General features: G+C 43.0%; 1 protein-coding gene across 1 annotated transcript; it reads left to right on the top strand.

Annotated features, from left to right (window-relative positions):
* The first annotated feature begins 1853 nt into the window (after positions 1-1853).
* Positions 1854-18589, top strand: LOC142042103 (putative DBH-like monooxygenase protein 2). The gene is made up of 13 exons (XM_075051630.1): positions 1854-2138; positions 5131-5277; positions 6850-7011; positions 8234-8317; positions 9499-9666; positions 10609-10711; positions 11499-11665; positions 13461-13552; positions 15675-15771; positions 15988-16047; positions 17053-17183; positions 17480-17594; positions 18350-18589. The coding sequence occupies exons 1-13, from the start codon at positions 1854-1856 to the stop codon at positions 18587-18589; spliced, it is 1851 nt and encodes a 616-aa protein (XP_074907731.1).
* Positions 18590-18926: the final 337 nt, after the last annotated feature.

Below are 18926 nucleotides of genomic sequence, written 5' to 3'. Positions count from 1 at the left end.
GTGCTGGGCGTAACATTTATCACTCTTCTTCATCTCCTGAGTTTGTTGTACATCATTGTAATCCCCAAAGAGAAAATTCAGTGAAACTTCACCGCTTTCCTCTTCTGTCTCTGTGTCTCTGTCTGCTCCCTGAGGCAGATCCTCAGAGGTGCCTTTACAACCTGTCGTTCTGACTCTCCTCTTTCTTTTCACACTTGGCTCCTGTACGAGCACTTAGTTTTTTAAGGAAGCAGTTTTTATCTTCTTTCCTCTACTCAGGTCATCTATAATTTTATAATCTTCTTTGGCACGTTGCTCACTGCCAATCTGTGGTATCCTCCTGTCCCTGGGTATCTCTCCCACGCCCCTCAGCAGTGGCATGCAACCACCACATCCTGCTCCATCAAAGAAACCATGCAATTCTGATCTTTGTCACACAGCTAAACCATCCCTCCTGTAATCCTGGAATAGTCATGTCTACCAGCAGTGTCTCAATTGCATCTCCTAATCTCACTTTCCCGACCATGTGAGAAAGGGATTTTCTGCTTAAAAAAAAAAGGAGAACTAGCAACGGTGAAATTTTCTCACACCAGCAGCTCTGCAAAGCACCCTAACGCAGCCGTGCAGATTCCCTTACCTTTTCCCCTCCCCACGTCACCATTATCTCTGTCTTTGGTTCTCCCCACATAGGAGCTGAAGTCCCTCAGTTTTCATATCCCTGTGCTGTCCTAGCCTTGAAATACTCACTTTGCATTACCCTATCCCTCAGCCCTGCCTAGTTCCCCCAAAACAGTGTCGAGGGTCTCTCTGGAGCAGAGAAAAATTTAACATGTTGGCACTGTATTACATAATTCACAAAAGAAACCACAACATACTTGCTGCCTACAGCAGGACTGTCAGCAACATAACCTGGGATTTAAGCAATCTGTATGCAGTTTGATCTGTTTAAGCTCTGTCCCTGAAGATCAGATTAGATATCTCTCCTTCTCTGTTCCTGTTCTGTGAGCACTTGTCTCAGCAGATTAATACAAATGGGCTTTTCTAGGCTTTCCTAGCAAGTAAATAAGAATAAACTACGACGTCCTTCAAAATCCACAGACCCGGGCTATGTTTTGTAGTGGATTATGCAACTGGGCAAATTGGAGATAAGTTGCACAAGGCAATTCTGGCAGAACCAGTTGGAAACCAGCTGAGGCTCTTTGTTTTTCATGTCATTACACTGAAAGGTCTTAGGCAGGGCAACAGATGATGCCCTTTTCTCCTTCCACTCACTCCCACCAAGGTGCAGTGCATGGAGCAAAAGCAGTTTTCTTATTCTACTATTCCACTACAGTCCAGGTTGCTACCACAGGAGCCCTTGTTATGTGCCACAGCAGCTTCCTCCGATAAGCCATGGCACCAAGACTCACCAGCCCATTTCCAACAAACTTGCCAACAGTCACCACACCAGACAATAGGGTGGCATAGTCAGGGTTCATTTCAGCATTTGCAAGAGAAAGGCAAGTTAGTCAGTAGACCCCCTTTTCCTTGGCGAGAAGAGCCGGCATTCACCCATCCCGAGGAGTACTGGGTAGGAGGTAAACACTTTGTTGCTTTTTTTTGGTTGTGTAGTACAAAACAACTATTAAAAATGTTTTAAGATGTATATGGGATGGCCTAGTACCCGGTACGTTTCACTGAGGCAGGGTGCCAGGGCATATTATGTAAAGTGTTGAACTTTACATGTTAAATTGGATATAGAACAGTCAGTTTCCACTCCTCCTGCCTGGCAACAGGCCCAGCCTCGTGCACTTCCATATAAACTGGGCCCCTCATAGCAGAATAGCTGCCTAAGGTATCAGCAAGACTCAGAAACTGCAGCGGTCCTGTTGATGATGGCAGTTCTCTTCTCAGGAATCAAGGGGATGCTCTTCTTCTTGTTCCTCCCATGCTTTTGTTCTTGTCAGCCTGCACCTCCACCGCTGCGTTTCTCCATCTTCCTGGATCCTTCAAGCATGGTCTACCTCCGCTGGGACCATGACGAACAGGAGCTGATGACATTTGAGCTGCAGGTCCGTACAACTGGCTGGGTGGCATTTGGATTCAGCCCTCACGGAGAGTTGCCTGGATCTGACATTGTGATAGGAGGTGTCTTCCCAAATGGCAGCATCTACTTCTCCGTAAGTTGAAAAGACAGACATCCTCTGCATCCCCCTTTGACAAGGGTCATGCTCCAAGTATATTGGTTTGAAAGCATATGGGCTCAACTGGCTAAAGATAGATGTCCGAGGCCATTTGAGATCCTTAGTTGGCCTCTGACTGACAGTCCAGAAGAGCCCAGGTCTTCTGCAGGTCCTGTGTCATGCCTGCTAGCCCCATGCAGCTACCTGAGATACCCTATGGTATCCCAGCTGGCACTAGATGATGTTTAGGCAAATAAGCTGATCCCACCTGCAAGTGAAAACCACAACTAGAATTAATTAGATATGACTGAAGCAATCACCCACCATGAAGCTAGAAGAGGCCGCTGGGAGTGTAACTTCTGATTCACCCAAACCAGATGTCAGTTCGGACAGGAGTCAGATGTGAAACTCCCATGTTTTCCCTCACTGAAGCTCTTCAAAGGTTGATTTACTTGTTTTCCTCTGTAGTAAGCAGAGACATGTGTTCACCTCCAAAGGTTGCTTCTTCCTGATGATCTTAAATGTCTCCCTTAGGAATAGGATAGGACATCCTTGGGACTTGCTGTTTTTTCCATTGTCTGTAAAGGCAACCTCTAATGATAGATGCCTGATGTTAAAACAACTGGAGTTTAGAGGAACAAAATGCCACTGAGGGTGCTAAATAAAAAAAAATAGGGTCTTGTTTTATTTTATTTTGGTTTAATTGTGAAAGAGAGAAAGGCAGTTTAATGTTATTCAGATACAGAAAGAAAGAGTTTACACTGATGAAGTGTTTACCAGTCACAGTGGTTTTATTCTGTTCAGCTGTTTTCAGTTCCCCTTTCACACAACAGTAAAATGTGTTTTGCATGAAATATGTCTGGGTGCCTGTCTAAAATGGGTGAACTTTGGAGGGGGAGAGGTAGCTAGCCTTACTTGTGGTCGTTGGTTGCAAAACCATTCTTGTAACACCCAGTTTTGAAATCTTTTTTATCACTGTGACACAGGCAGGAAATTTTTGGCTGTGAATGACTACAGGGAAAAAAATGGTAAATTAGAAGAAACACTTGTTCTTTATTTTTTAATAATGATTTTTTAAAAAAGTGATTTTGAGTAAAACCAAAGCATTTAATTTCTCCTAAAATAACATCCTGAAAGGAAAAATTGAAGTGTTTGGTTTCAAAAATATTAAATATTTCATTATTTTCAGAAGAGATATTTAACATTTTTAATGTTTTTCTGCATTGGTAGCCGAAACTCTCTGTTTATATTAGAAAACAATTTTGGTCCCATGCAAGTTTTAGGTTTTTTCAACTCTTTTACATGTCAGAAAATATCTCCCAATTATTTAGGTCTGGAGACATTCCAGTAAGCAAGTACATTAATGACTACAAAAATCAACATTTGCTCAGTAGGCTGTAAAGCACATCAACTGAACCCATGGAAGAGACAGTTTGAAGAAAAAATATGCTAGTTACTGTAAATGGAGTTTAAGTGGGGTTTTCCATTTGCATTCTTCCTTCTAACCCTCTCTGTCTTGCATCCTTGGTTTTTGTTTTAGTTTTCCTCTTCACTACAACCATAACAAAGTCATTATCTGAGTAATGTCCAACGGATGAGAAACTAGCCAAAAAGGCTTGGTTTCACAAAGGCAGGGGTTTTTATCAGTTGTTTACTGCCTTCCTCTTTCATAAGGTATATTTAATGTTAAATATTTTATTTATTTCAAAGTAGTTCATTTGCAGACTACTTGTCTTTGAGTTTGGATCTTTTAATGAAAGAGTGCAACAGGTATTTCAAAACAGTAGGAAAATGTAAGCTGTATTTTCAAACTATGATGTGTCCCTATGTAAACTGAGCATTTGGGTTAGAGGAAAATTGCTTAGAGTATTCTGAAGGTCCAAATCCATAGATAAATTCAAGAAGAAGAAAGACTATTAGAGGAGATACTGGGAAATCTGGCAAAAGCTCTAAGCAGGTTTTGAAATAATCACTTAAAGGAACAGAGATGGGAGGAAAAAATACCAGAAAGTTTCACATAAAAATATTCTTTCTTGACCAGACTGTTGTCTGGTAAAATTTTTCTCTTTTATCTCCCCAAAGTTGAGTACTGTAGCAAAACTTTTCAATGTAGCACTTAACAGCTGTATATTAGGGAGACATTTGCTTTATTATGTTTCAGGTTTCTCTTGGAGAGATTTTCATCCTGTCTGCAGCCGCTGCCTTCTCATTTCTGGTCATCTGAACTCCTTTGCCACAAAAATACGATGCGATCTCAGTCAGTCTTCCCTTCCTGCAGCTGTGTGTACAGTCCCACCTTTTCACCTCATATTTTCAGAGCAGCAGTTATTGTGGCCCATTCTGTTCCCAGTGAGATTTCTATAGGAACTAGACATTTAGATGCTTTTCAAACTCTGCCTCATGTTTCTGTGCCTTTTTACCAAGTAACAAATGCATTTGATGATCTCACTCATGCAGTATTTGTCTTTTCCACTATGTCTGTGCTGCTAAAACCATTGGTTAGCTTGTAGTTCCTAGGAGAGCTTAGCTTTGCATCCACAACCAGGCCCAGGTTCCAGGCCATATAGAAAACCTAAGAGTTAAAGTGGAAGCTTTGGTATGCCTAAAATATTTTCCTTTTGAACTACCTCTGCTTATTTTACTTCCCACCCTGTGTGGTCGAGCCAGATGCACTAAGATGTCCCAGTGTGCAGCAGGTCACTCGCTCGGGAAGCAGGGGAGATCCTCCAGTTTCCATCCTATCCAGTCCTCTGGGCGATGGGACCCAGGGGCTGCTCTTTCCTTGAGCAGGTGGATATAGCAAGGACTGGATGCTAGTTCTCTTCCATTGGTTTGTGGAAATCACCAGTGAAAGCAAAGGAGCTTCTTGGAGAATGACACGCTTTGGTAATTGCTGAGGTCCCACCAGTGGAACTTGGAAACACGACTTCTTGGAGCGTAGGAAGCTCTTGTCTTCTCTCTCTTGCTTTGACCACTGTTCCTTTTCCAGGATTGTCACGTGGTAGATGAGGCAACCCTTGAGGAAGATGGGAGCCAGGACTACCAACTGCTGTCAGTGACAGAGAATGAGACCTCCACCACCGTGCTGTTCAAACGCCACCTACGGACGTGTGACCCCAATGACCAGGATATCACCGTAAGGAAGGGGGTTGCTCAAGCAACATCCCAAACAAACCTGCTCTCGCTTCCCACTGTATTCCCAGATCCCCCAGATCAGATCTGAGAATGACAGGTTTTTCTCTCAACAGCACAATGACAGGAATATAAAGAAATACATGGAACCGTACGGCCACATTTATAATGCCCATTTCAAGGGCACTATTTTGATGTCATTGGTGGGTTTTTTATAATGTTTTCCATCAAAGAATTGGGAAGATATTTTCTTAAGCTTGAACACAGCTCTTGAAAATCCTGCTCATTTCTCTGTCCGTCTTTTGTTTGCCAGACACCAAAGAAACAATCTAGTGTGGGAGATAAAATTTTTGCTTGCCTAATATAAGGCAGTGTTTTGGTAAGAATTGTGTTTAGCAAGTTCAGAAAGTTTTTATAATCTCAGTCCTTCTGTCTTGGAAGAGAGAAGGTATTGGTATTGACTGACATTAAAAGTTTAGCCAACCCAAACTGGTATTTTAAGTCAGAGATTTTTCAAAAATATGCTTTGCCAAGGTTCACAAGCATATGAACGCACACAATTTCAGAACTCTGCATATATAGACACTGTTTACACAGTTTCATCTTTACTTGAGGGAGCTCTGGGTAAATCAGCATTATCCAAGGCTTAGCCCACTCAGAAATGTTTGTCCAGAATTCAGTGCACATTCACCATTTTTCTGCAGTTCAAATACATGTGCAAATGACTGGCTAGAAGTCTTTGTAGTCACAAACCTTAATGACCTTTATTAATTCTAAGAAATATAATCCCATTCTGAATGGGAAGAAGCTACAGACTTCCATGGCTGCTGCTGTCCTTACATGATGGGGCAGGTCCAGGCGGATCATTGAGCGCATTCGTGCTCAACAGTAGCTGCTGATGGGGAATCAAGGGACTACAGTTTTGCCAGCTTTTTGTGTAAGTAAGTCCCTTAGTAATTCTTTGTAAAAATTGCCCAAAGTGCATTAACAGTATATACAAATAAATGAACTGCATCTGCTTGCTCCAGAAAATGCAAAGATCTGAAAATCTGATCTTTAGCACTATTGTACAGCTCCCGCAGCTAGAACAGTATCCAGACACTCAGTATCTGAACGTTTAAAACCAAAGTGATGCAAGTTCTAAAATTTTTATCGAATCCCTCACAGTCTTTCTTTCAGCTTTCTTTCATTTCACATACCAGCACTTTAAATCCATGCATACTTTAATAATGTGTGTGAAATGACAGTGAGTACAGTTTTCCTTGTGTCTTTTCCAGCCAGCACTCTCTCTTTGGGAAAAAAACATTATGTGTCTGTCTGGACAAGACAAATCTTGTATGTTACACTGCTTACTTTCTGTTGTGTGTTCTGACATGTTGTCTTGAGTGTCTGGGTGTGTACCAAATATGCCCAGTGATGTTATTTTAGGTGACTTCTAATTGCACATGGTTAGTATGTGGATTGAGTTTTAATATGTGTGCAGTTGTGTCAGTCATGTGATGTAGCGTGTATACACATGTGTGTGGTTGATGGGAAGGAATGAAGGAGATTTTCCAGTGAAACACTCCCATTACAGATGGACACAGCACGCCTCGTTACTGCATTTGGCACTGATGACACAGTCCAATTCTTTGAAGGCCAAAGATTTTCCAAATCTGTTTTCTTGATGAGGTACAGAGGCCCATCTGACTTAACTGACCCCAAAATATTCTTCACCTATGACCTGAGGCTGGACAATGTAAGTATTGGACAAGAACTTTACTTGGCATGTCAAAAATTTCCCCTTCTTCTGCCTTTCTTTGCAAAATTGATCATGCCCATGCTGGAAGTTTGGATTGCACAGGTCAAAAGATGGACATGTCTGATCTTGGAAACAAGCAAATAGAGCCAGCAAGGGTGGGAATGAAGTGGGAGTAGAGGCTTGATGTATGGAGGGTAAAGGGCTTATTTGTTAGGAAAATGCTGTAAGGTGTTGCCTGTTCCCTTGACTATAGAATTCCCCTGACTAGAGCCAAACACAGACTGAATTGCAATATAATTATTAACTTAGGCATATACGTATACAGGTCTATTGTCCCATCTATATAGACCCGTATAAAAATATCTATAATATACTGAAGATATTTACTGCTTCCCATGTTAGTTTCATAGGAACTACACAATATCACAGAGAAGAGAAATGATGGGTATACATTTAAATGCTCTGAGACAATTCTGGCTAAGAGCTCAGAAAATGCAATACATACTACTGCGTGCACTGCCTCCACTATTAACTTATGCAGCATCTCAGTGTCAGATATAAGGATTTACCAGCAAAGCTGGAGCCCCCTTTAGCGTTGCTTCGTGGTACATGTGCCATCCTTGTCAAATGGAGTTCAAAAGTGTCAACTCAGTGTGGTATTGCATTAACACCTTCCTTCTTTAAACAGCACCAGCCCACACAGTCAGCACTCACTCAAGACGCAGCAGAATCTGCTGATCAGCTTGGGCAATATTCCATAGTAAAGAGGGGCACTATTTTTATGTAAAGATTTGTGGGATTAGTGTTATCATGTGTTGTGCTTGTGACTCCAGAAAACCAGCAATTAAAACTGTTGATTGAACTGGATGGATGTTTCCCACGCTTGGTTCATGTTACAATAGGCAAATTAGTAATGCAATTCCCTTTCAGGAAAAAAAAAAAAAAAATCTGAAAGAAAAGGAATTTAAGACCTGCTGGAGCTGAAAAATGTGTTTGCCCTTCACCAGAACACAGTTTCCTCTTCCTGACCCTTTAATCCTCTCACTTATTGCAACCAAAACCCAAGCAGTGGCTTGCTGAATGCATCATCCTTCCTGCTCCCTCCAGTTCTGGGTCTCCTTCTCCTTGCACTGCCTCCCTTTGGCTTCTCTAGTTCCCTGTGCACATTAGTGAGTTGCCAGGAGAACCTTCAGGTGACTCCTGTGTGTTTCTTTTCCAGTTTGCTGTTCCAGTTGAAGAAACCATGTATGCCTGTACCTTTATCCCACTGCCCGTGGTCAAGCAGAAGCACCATATCTACAAGGTAAACTTGCACGCTGCCTTACTGGGGAAAACCAGGACAGGACAGACTTGCTCCTTCAATCGTGTACAAATCTGTCTTTTACAGCATTTTAATATAAATTTGGGAGCATTCCGTCTGTCCTTCACTGCCATTAGGATGAGCTGGCTAATTTGTCTGGCTCTTGTGGAGATAAGCTCTGTCTTGCTTCTAGCTTTGGAAGTACCTTTGTCTTTATGTACATCACACCTGAAGAAACTTTGCTACAAGTCTAATGTCTCAGTGTAGTGAGCTCAGGCCATGTTACCTATTGGTATCTTTGAGAGCAAAGGGATCCTCCAGGATTTTCTATATTGAAAGGACTTTTTGTCCTTGGAGATTGCTAAGAATATTTGTATAAAAGGCAAAACTAACATTTTTGCCATCCTGTTTTCAAGATTGAATATGCAAAAATGAAGAGAAAAGGAAAGAAACAGGAACTTTCCAAAGCAAGCCTAGGTTACTTCTCAAATTAAGATGACTTTGCTTCAAGGTCAAGCAACCCTTCTTAGTTTTGTGAGTTTTGAATGTTTAAAACCAGATGTTCCGCTGCAACAGCATAAGGCAAAATTTCATAAGAAAGACTTTGCATGGACTGGAAAAAAAACATTTAACAGGTAATTCTACAGAACAAACTCAGGAATTTTAGTCAGTTCTTGTAACATCAGGATTCTGACACCTGATCTCATCAGTGCTGGTAAAAAGTTCAGTGATTAATGAACAGATACAAATTATTTGCGGGGTTGATTTTAAACTATCTCGATTATAGTACTTTTGGTACAACTGAGGGAGCAGTGAATTATAGTGAACCTGAGATCAAGGTCCCTTATCTTGCTTTGCAGACAAGAAAATGGTGTATGAGGTAAACTATTTACATTTCTAATCTGGAACCACACTGCCCAGCATAACAGGTCAAATAGACACCCCTGTGATTCTGATTAAGGGGAGGTGCTTTAAAGGAAGATGCAAATCCTTTCTGGAAAAATGGACTCTGCTGGGTGCATACCAAAATGAGTAGATAAATCATCATCCAGTTTACCATCCATTTTGCGAATCAGATTCTATCTGTTTACCTAAGATATGGTTAACTGCTCTTTCTGGTTGCCTGGGAAAGAAATATTTTAGGGTTGACAATAACTTTTTTTGACTCTTTCTCTTGGTTACAGTTCGAACCTGTAATAACACCCCACAACATAACCTTGGTTCATCATATTCTTGTTTATGCCTGTGGCAACGCCAGCGTGTTACCCAGTGGCATAGACGATTGCTATGGAGCCAATCCAGATTTTGCCCTGTGCTCTCAGGTGCTTGTGGGCTGGGCTGTCGGAGGGGAGGTGAGTCTGCAGGGCCCATTCCCTTCCCCACTTCTTGTTACAAACAGTAGTACCCTTGTGGGCAGCTTGTCCAGTAAGACCCCACAGTCCTGCAGGGCCAAGCAGACTGGGGAAGTTTCCTCATACTGTCCCCGCTTAACCACTACTTCTGCTGCATCTGGTGATGCTGGCGATTTCTACGTAGTTGTCAATACTCTGCGTACGTGGGTACCTTATTATCATATCTGCATTAAACAAGTATCACGTCACACATTAAGGCTTTCATTCTGACCTTTTAATAATAACATTGCCATTAGTTTCACAAAATTCTCCTCATGCTAGTCTTGCATAACAGGTAGAAGTGTACCTATTTTCTGGTTTTTTTTTCTACTGGCTCTGCCTCTTTTGCAGCAGAGTAAATCTAAAAGTTCAGTGAAATTGGTCCTTCTGACTGAGTGGCCTAGTTAGAAGTCAGTGCTGCACAAATTTTAGCATCTATCTTGTGCCCTTCAGATCAAAATCTATTTTGTATTTCTATAGTATGCACGTACCTGGGGACGGAGAGAGAAAGGAGATAAGTTTTAGGCAAAACCCTTATACGAGTTTTATTCAGATTTTATGTTATGCAGTGCCCATACTGATATGAAATGTGCTGCAAGAGTGTACACATATTATAACCATTTCCTATTAAATACAGTATAAAAATAAAAATGAAACCAATCAAAAAGATAAATGAAAAATAGATTTTGAAAATTCTTCCTTGTTCCAATTCAGAAGGAAAAGAAATGGAACTGGCAGGATTTCCTACAACATTTTGATTCCTAACAATGTCTAAGCAAATATTCAGAGATGCAAGAAAATAAAAACTTTCTTTTTGTAAGTTATCAAACAAGAAACACCAAAGAAGAGTTAAAAACTAACTACTTCATATAAGTTTATTCCTCCTCTTCCTCTTTCCACAAGTCTTATCAATTTCCAGATGAAGCTGCGGTTTCCATAGGGACACCTTGGGACCCTCAGTACGTCCGACTAGAAATCCATTACAGCAATTTTGACTTGTTACCAGGTGAGTAACGCTGGGCAGTTGTCTGACAAAGAACAGCCTCAGGATGGAGGCCTCAGACCTCACCTAGAAGCCTTTTAGAAACCAGCTTCTGCACGAAGCTCTTCCATATGTTGCTCAGTACAACCTTCAGGACAGTAAGAAGAGACTGGACTAGGTTAAAGAACTTTAACTTTAGAAACATAGACACTTATATCTGCTTAGATTAGACACATCTTACTATCGAAAAAGCTGAGCACATCTTTCTGCTGTGATACTAGCGGGAGTGTTAGGGAAAATGTCAGGGAAATGTGGACATCATGGGAAAAAGGAGCAGGGTGGGAAGGGACAGAGTGGCTGTGGGAGGAATGGGGGTACCAAGGGTCAGGATGAAGTCCTGAGAGCCTAATGAGACCACCTCAGGCTTCTACTGTGACCTCCAGCGCTCAATCCCTATAGCAGGTGATGAAGAATTGCCACCACGGCATTTGCTATCATTTTACAGAAGGGGAAACAAAAGCACGGAGTGGTTTTATGGGAATCATCTAAGACTATGAGCAGGGCTGGATCCAGATGAGTCTTCACTATGAGCGAAGGTCTGTGCAGCCGTGCGCCTTGCACGACTGCGAGGCTGTACACTCCAGTGGACCACAGCACTGGGGGTAGGGTGGAGAGCTTAGGTCCTCCTCTTCATCTGTGCCTGCTCCCAGCCTGTGATTGGGAAAGGGACACACTATGTCCTGTTGCTTCAGGCCCCACTTCCAATGTTTCTGGAGTCATTGCTGAAGGAATGGTCATTTTTCTTTTACAGGCTTGATCGACAGCTCAGGGGTACGAATCTACTATACTCCGGAGCTACGGCAGTATGATGTGGGGGTTCTGCAAACAGGCGTCTTCATTTTCCCTGTGCATTTCATTCCTCCCGGGGCAGAATCCTACAGATCTTATGGCCTTTGCAATTCCAGCCAGTTTGATGAAGTGAGTGTTGGGAAAGCTATATGAAATCCTTCTTGATCTTTCTCACTTTGGGCTTTCATCTTGCTCTAGATTTGTCCAAAAGCTGTTTGGTGCAGGGTGCTATCTTAACCTCCATTTTTGCATGTTGCAAAATGAGTATCCTTTCCAACAATACTGCTCAGCAGATACCCAAGATTTGGCCCAAGAGCATAAGCAGAGCTGTGTAAGCATGTCAGAACCGTGGCTCGAATACCCATCCACCCCATCTAAGTGAAAGGGAAACAAAACCCAAAGGACATAGTGACTTCCCAAAAGCCCCGAGGGGGTCCGCTCCACCACATGCAGGAGGCCTTTGTCCTACCATAGGTGTGTGGTACTGGTGCAGGAAGGCAGGTACTAGGCTGGAAGGATGTGGTGGTCTCTCTCAGGTCAAGAAGGTACCTCCAGAGTGGAGATCTAACATCCCTCAAAACACAGCCAAGAGGCTGCTCACAATAATCAGCTCTGGTGGACTGTGGGATCCAGGGGGATTCACAGGTCCCTCCAGGATGGCTAGATGTGAGGTTGCCACTTTCCCCTTTCCCAGGCCCAGCTGGTGCTGAGGCTGGGGGCAAACTCCAAAGATACAGACACCCCGTATCCCACCCAAACACACACACCCAGAGAGCAGACTCAGCTGGCCACAAACAGATCAACACAGACAGGAGGACTGTACCTTTACAGGCACCACGAACAACACCCGCACGAGCATGGAGAACAAAAATGACCCAATCCTCCTCCTCCTCTCTGGCTAATCAGGCTTAAAGTTCACTAGAGGAACATCACCATACGCTCACTCACTCAAGCTCCTGTATGTGATCACATCTGGGGGTCTCTCCGATTTCTGGCCCAGACCATAATTCCTTTCAAACATCTGTGCCCTGGACCTTGGGTCTTTCCATCTTGAAGTTGCCTAGTGGAGGATCCCACCCCAAAACCACAGGCACACATATATACACAGTATAGAGAGCACACCCATCCAGAAAATAGTTAGGAACAGAGTTTAATAAGATAGTCTAGATTGGAGCAGTCAGGTGCTAGGTTTGATTAGACAAACATACTGACCAGCAGTCTGCTTAAGTACAACTGGAGTCTCCATGTCTTCTCTCCATTTCCCATGTTTGTTTCTCTCTTTCCCTAACTTTGACCTCTTCCCTAAGTGTCCGATAATAAATTTTGCACAGTCCCACAATCCACTTAGAATATCCCATAAATTTTACACAGTCCCACAATCCCCTATGAACAACCCATAGGTTTGCCCCCTCTTATGAGACCTCTAGTAATCTTGTTTTTCTTCTTTTCACCAGTTTTCAAAGATTTTCTTTGAACGTTTTAAGGTTTACATTTTGATGGTTCTTTTAATGGTCCATTGATCAGTGTCGTACACTTTCTCCTTTTACTCTTTCTATTATATGCTCTTTCTTAGAGTTCATATATCTGCATGTTTAACTTATTACCTCTCCTATATCTTGCCTTTGCTTTTTACGTAGCTGCTAGCAAGGTATGCTTACAGTACCCAGCATGAGATATCACAGACTCAGACAACTATGCCAGAGTACCTAAAGCCAGAAGAGCAATTTTCAGAAAGGCTCACCAGAGCAACCTTTCAGTTAGTAGTGACCTAGATAAGGAAATGGTCTTAAACCTCCTTTTAAAAAAAAAAAATTAAGCTGACTTTTATATGAATTCCATCAAGCTTTCGACTTGATGGGCAGGCCTGAAACATAGTGTCATGCTCTGATTGCCAGGCTCTGACCTACTTCATTTTGAACTGCAGATGAATGGGATGTTGGTTCCAGATTTGCATGTATTTGCCTACTTGCTTCACACCCACCTATCTGGCAGAGGAGTGAAAGCTGCTCAATACCGGTAAGAGAAGGAAACTCACAGTATTGCTGCCCATGCCACAGGATCAGTCCCTGCCTCTTGGCTAGAGTAGATGAGAATGATGTTCCCAGGTTAGTCTCCATCCGTCTGCCAGTGCAGGAGACTGCAGTCTCTGAATTGTAGTACAGAGAACTAGCTCGTAGGGAAAGAAAGATCAGCTCAGGAGAAAGTAAGAGACCACGACTGTGCTTCCTGTTAAATAAAACAGGTCTAAGTGGTGAGATCAAGCACTGGACTGCTACTCGTCCCCACTAGTCCCCTGCTAGACGGTACCCTTGCATAGCTTGGTCCTGCCACCCGGACTCACCCGAGGCTACGCAGGCACAGCTCTGGGGATTGCATCTACCAGTACCCACGGGCTGCATGGGCAAAACTACACTGGGTTTGGTTTTCTCCACCGTCCTCCCCCAGTAAAAACTTCAGCACCCCTATGTGCTCTCTGATCACACCGCAGTCCGTGAAGCATGTTTTCTCAGTTTCAAGCTATGAAAATAGCCAGTCATGGTCTGCAGCACAGCATTTGAACACTACTTCAGCCACTTGGAATTTGAAAACAAAACAAATCCCAGAATTAAAAATTAATTGTGCTTTAGGCCAAAGAGGTATCACAGAGGACTAAGTGCTTGGTAGTATAGGTATAATGCCTATCTCCTCCTTAGGTTTCTAATTTCAGAATAACCCAACATGAGCCAAGCATCATGCTGCAGACAGTTATAGGGAAGCAGACACCTAGTCCGTGCCAGCGAGCCAGAGAACAAGCCACTATCCTATGATATTTAGCAATATGGGTGCAGCCCAAGATGTCACAGCGACACTCTAATCTTAGAGTGCTCACTGTGACACCTTCAAGATCAAGTTCCCTGCCTGTCTATGTGGCATAGCTGGTGCACACTCTGGGGTGTGATCTGCGTTCCATCTGGAATGGCAAGGGGAAACTTTGGCATTGCCAGGTCCTTAGATGGCTGTGCTCTCACACCAAATCCCTAGACCCCTGCGCTGTCTCACATGCTGCCTCACACGCTGATTCACTCTGCAGAAACTCCACACATACTGAGTTGATCATGTAGGTACGCAGGGAATCTGAACTACACTGTAGGCAAGCTGTGGAAGACAGGAGAGCGCCTGCCCCCCGCCCCCCCAACCAATACAAAGGTAAGTTATGAGCAGGGCAGGTGTTGTCTTGTTTGGCTTCTAAGCACACATATGAAATATCATTCAGCAGAATCTAGGTTGTTCCAAAATGGCACATCTGCCCTTGAAGATGGCCTTTCTTAGTTATCCTTAAACACCAATGGCACCCTACAATCAGACATGGTTTAAACACCCTGGCCCTGCACCTCTCTACCCAATCCTCAGCGTGTCAAGGAATGGGGCAGAGTGACTAGAAGCTCCGTCAAAGGCAACCTCAAAAAAGTGGGACTATCAATTGTCTGATGGGTATTTTCCCCTCTCTGGCCAGCCTCCAACAAGCAAGCAGGGTGCACGAGAGCCGCTGGGACAGCCTGGCCCTGAGCACCACAAGTATTTGTGGGCTGGATGCCTTGATGCACTTTGCAGTGTGCACGGAGGATGTACTTAGCAAGATCTAAGGACCCATAACGTGGATGGAGAAGCAGTGCTCAAGCAGAGCAGAGACCACCTAAGCAGAAATATCACAAAGCACTGTAGAAATAGCAAGGAAGAATTCACATGTGATATTTCTGCATCTGCAAGGGAGGTCCTAAACAGCCTGCCAACTCTACTCTGCTAGGGTCAGAGAGTTTTTTTATTTAGGACAGTGTTTTGTAATGCAAGTGTTGGGATTCTTACTTCTGGGATCCCAGATTGTCATCTGAAAGGCGAAAGTTTCAAGGCACAACAATTACTGACATTTAAAAAGTCTATATTTGGACTCCAGACCAAAGAGGGTTGGGTGAAAAATTTCAAGTTTATGTTTGGGACTGACTGTTGCTGAAAATACATTCTGTGAATTAAGGTACAAAAGAGATCAGGCATGATTTCTGGGGGGGATTTTTCTTGGTTCTGTTTATTTCATCCACAAATCGGTTATTCCACAGCCTTCCCTGGAAACATTACAACTTTCTCCCCTTGTTTGTCTCCCCAGGAACGGTGAGCAGCTGAGGATCATCTGTGAGGACAATAAGTACGACTTCAGACTGCAGGAGATTCGGGACATGAAAGAAATCCTCATAATCAAACCAGTACGATCCTCCCCCAGGACGTAGCCATGGGTGGGCAGGCTGGGGAGGTGGCAAGTACCAGAGGTGTCAGAGCACACCGACATATTCTGTCCTTCCTTCCACCTCAGGCTGTGGCCCGTTGTTTTCACACAGTTCCCCGGTTCCCCATGTTGTGAGCGGTTGTTTTGGGTGCTTTGCCCGTACCGCTCTGATGGTGTGACCTACTGTGTTCCCTAGGGGGATGAGATCCTGGTCGAATGCACTTTTCAGACGCTGGATCGATCAGGGATTACTTTTGTAAGTTTGTTTTTCTACCTACAAATCTTCCATTGCTTTTAAAATTAGTTTGTCACCATTAAAATCTTTTGGGCAGACATATCTCTTCCCCAAGCAAATACAGTCCTGGTAAAAACTTGTGTCAGACACAATATCACAGACATACTGAGGTATGCCTTGCACGGTTGCTCCATAGCTGGATAGTAGCTCTCCAGCAAGACCTTCCTAATACATTATGAACAGATCCCAAAGCTATCTTGCATCTAATACCATACAAGCTAACTCTTGTCCAAAATGTCAAGTGCCAGTAGCAAAACTTGCAGCTAAGTTGATTTTCAATCATTGAACACTTGGATTTAGTGGACAGGCAGAAGTCAAATACAGGAACTGACATAATCTGGCAGCTGGATCTGATCTGCACTTCTCAAAACATAAAGACATTCTTTTTAGTTCTTCTTATTCAGACCAGACACCAGTTTTGCAGAACTTCTCACATAAACAGTTATTGTCATGCTCAAGCTTCATAACTTATTTTAGAGCATACGCCATGCAGAGTAGTCAATAACATTATTGCATTTAGAAATGTGCACAAGAAGCTGAGAGGTTTTGTGAAACCTAAAGAGGATTACAGAGCTTATATTCACAGAGAGCAACACTGTTTGATTTCATTGGGCCCATTCCAAAAGTAGGGATCAACTGAAAAATTCTGCTCTGGATGTCACACTCAGTTCCCTGAATCCCAAAGGTTCAGATTTTGGGATATTGTAGATTGAAATAAAAATATGGTAGTTTCCCTGAAGGAGAGAATAAGTAGATTTTGGTTATAAAAGCACCGAGCAACCTATTTATCAGACTCCTGTGAGGATACTTTGATCCTCTGTTTCTAACTTTCAGGAAAAAAAAAAAATCCTTTTTTTTTCACCAGACAGGATCTGCATGAGCTGTGAACAAGAGTGCTTTCCTGAAGAGAAATAGTCTCCTCGTTGTGTCTCAGCAGACCTCTGAGTCATCCTTGTGTCTTTGCAGGGTGGGCCAAGCACCATGGATGAGATGTGTCTGACATTCCTCTTCTACTACCCTCGTAACAACATCTCCAGTTGCATGGGCTTCCCCGACATACTGTACGTTGCGCATGCACTCAAACAGGAGGCTTCAGAGTGAGTCCTGAGTCAACATGTTTCTGGAAGTAGCATAGCAAAATGTGGCTATAAAGAATGGCAAATGGAAAAGATAATGAAAATGAAATGTTGCTGGTAGGGAAGAAAGAGCCACGTACCTGGACCTGTCAAGTTGAACTCCCTTGTTGCAGGAATCTATTAACTGTGATACTTTAACAATCTCTTTTCCTTTATCTACCCCCCCACCACCCCCTTTCCTGTTTTATTTTTCCCCTCCTTCCTTATCTTCTCATCATTTGTCCTCAACTCCCCATTGCCCCTTACTCTTTCCCCAGTGCAGTGGAAGGAATGATGGCCATGGAGTTTGTTGACTGGGACAATGATACTGTCAAAACTGCAGAGAAGGCAGCCAAGGAGGCAGATCAAGTAGTCATGATTAAAACCATTGATGTAAGTCCCCCTTTCTGAGCAATTTGTGGGTGGGGAAATGGACTTGGCTCTGACGGTCCAAGAGTAAAGCACAGCTGAGAGATAGAGCCAAAACGTAACAACTTGGGTAACACCAGCTCTTCACAGCTTATCCACGGCTATAGGAACTGAAAGGGATTACCTGAATTATGAAGTCCTGTCTTTTAGGCTGCAGTTGCAAGTAACTGTCCAAGATATATTTAGTCATCACTTAACTTTGAACTAAAAAAGCTAAAAATTCTTCTCCAAAGAGAAAAAAACAGTCTTGCATCTTGGTAATATAACAGTGCCTAGGGGGTGATGCCATGGCAGGGCATTTTTGACAGAATGAGCAATAAAATAGTGCTGAAGGTCCCTCAGACAACGAGGATACAAAGGGACTTACGATGATCCAGAAAATCCACATACATGGAACACAGCTTCCTGGCTCTTACTTATCTGACTGCATTTCAGTGCATCAGTCTGGCAACTACTCATCTTAGAGGTGAATTAGGGGGAAAAAATCTCTTAAATTGAGAAAGGATCAAAATTCCATCTTCTTCTCCTCTCTCAGAGAGCTTCTCTGCTGTCAGAGGGGAGACCCATGTCGTGACTTTCTCTGAGATGGCTAGTTACGCATCCAAACAGCAAGAAGACTAAAACACATCCAAAACTTGCAGTGTAATGCCAGTCTTGTGGCTCCCAAGTTAGAAACAGATCATGTAATTTTATTTTTTCCTCTTTCCTTCCATCCCCAGGAACTCCAGAGAAATGAGAGTGGTCTAATCAGAGACATTAGTATTCCAGAGCGGGCTGCCTGTCACAATATTTCTGGACACCTCTCACTGTCAGGTCGGAGGGCCACTGCAAACCTCCGTTTGACCGCAGTATGCACTTCTGAGTCACCAACCACCAAAGAAACTGCTATACTTCCTCTTCTTTCTTTCACACAGCTGGTGTTTTCTTGGCTGATCTTGGCCTCCGAGTATGGGAAATGAGGGGCAGAATACCAAAACTGATCACTGGCCCATTGAAGAAGTCTCTGTAATTACCACCTGGTAGCACGGTATTCCAGATCTGATGGCCCTGAACATGAGAGGATACTTATATAATAGAAAATTGTCTCCCTTTGGAAGAAATAGGTTCAATGGGCTTTGGCATTTACTTTATTTTCATTAAAAATACTTTCTAGTACAGTTTGTTCTAAATCAGAAAAGCAATGTACTATAATGCAGTAAAGACAGGAATACAGTCACCTCTTCAATAGCTACTGCTTAATTACTAAATCCAGAGCTCACTGGCATTTCAGTAATCATTATCTATTCTCAAGCTATC

The sequence above is a fragment of the Buteo buteo genome, chromosome 19 (assembly GCF_964188355.1).
Source record: "Buteo buteo chromosome 19, bButBut1.hap1.1, whole genome shotgun sequence".
Taxonomy (NCBI): Eukaryota; Metazoa; Chordata; class Aves; order Accipitriformes; family Accipitridae; genus Buteo; species Buteo buteo.
This window is presented reverse-complemented; position numbering and strand designations above follow the sequence as displayed.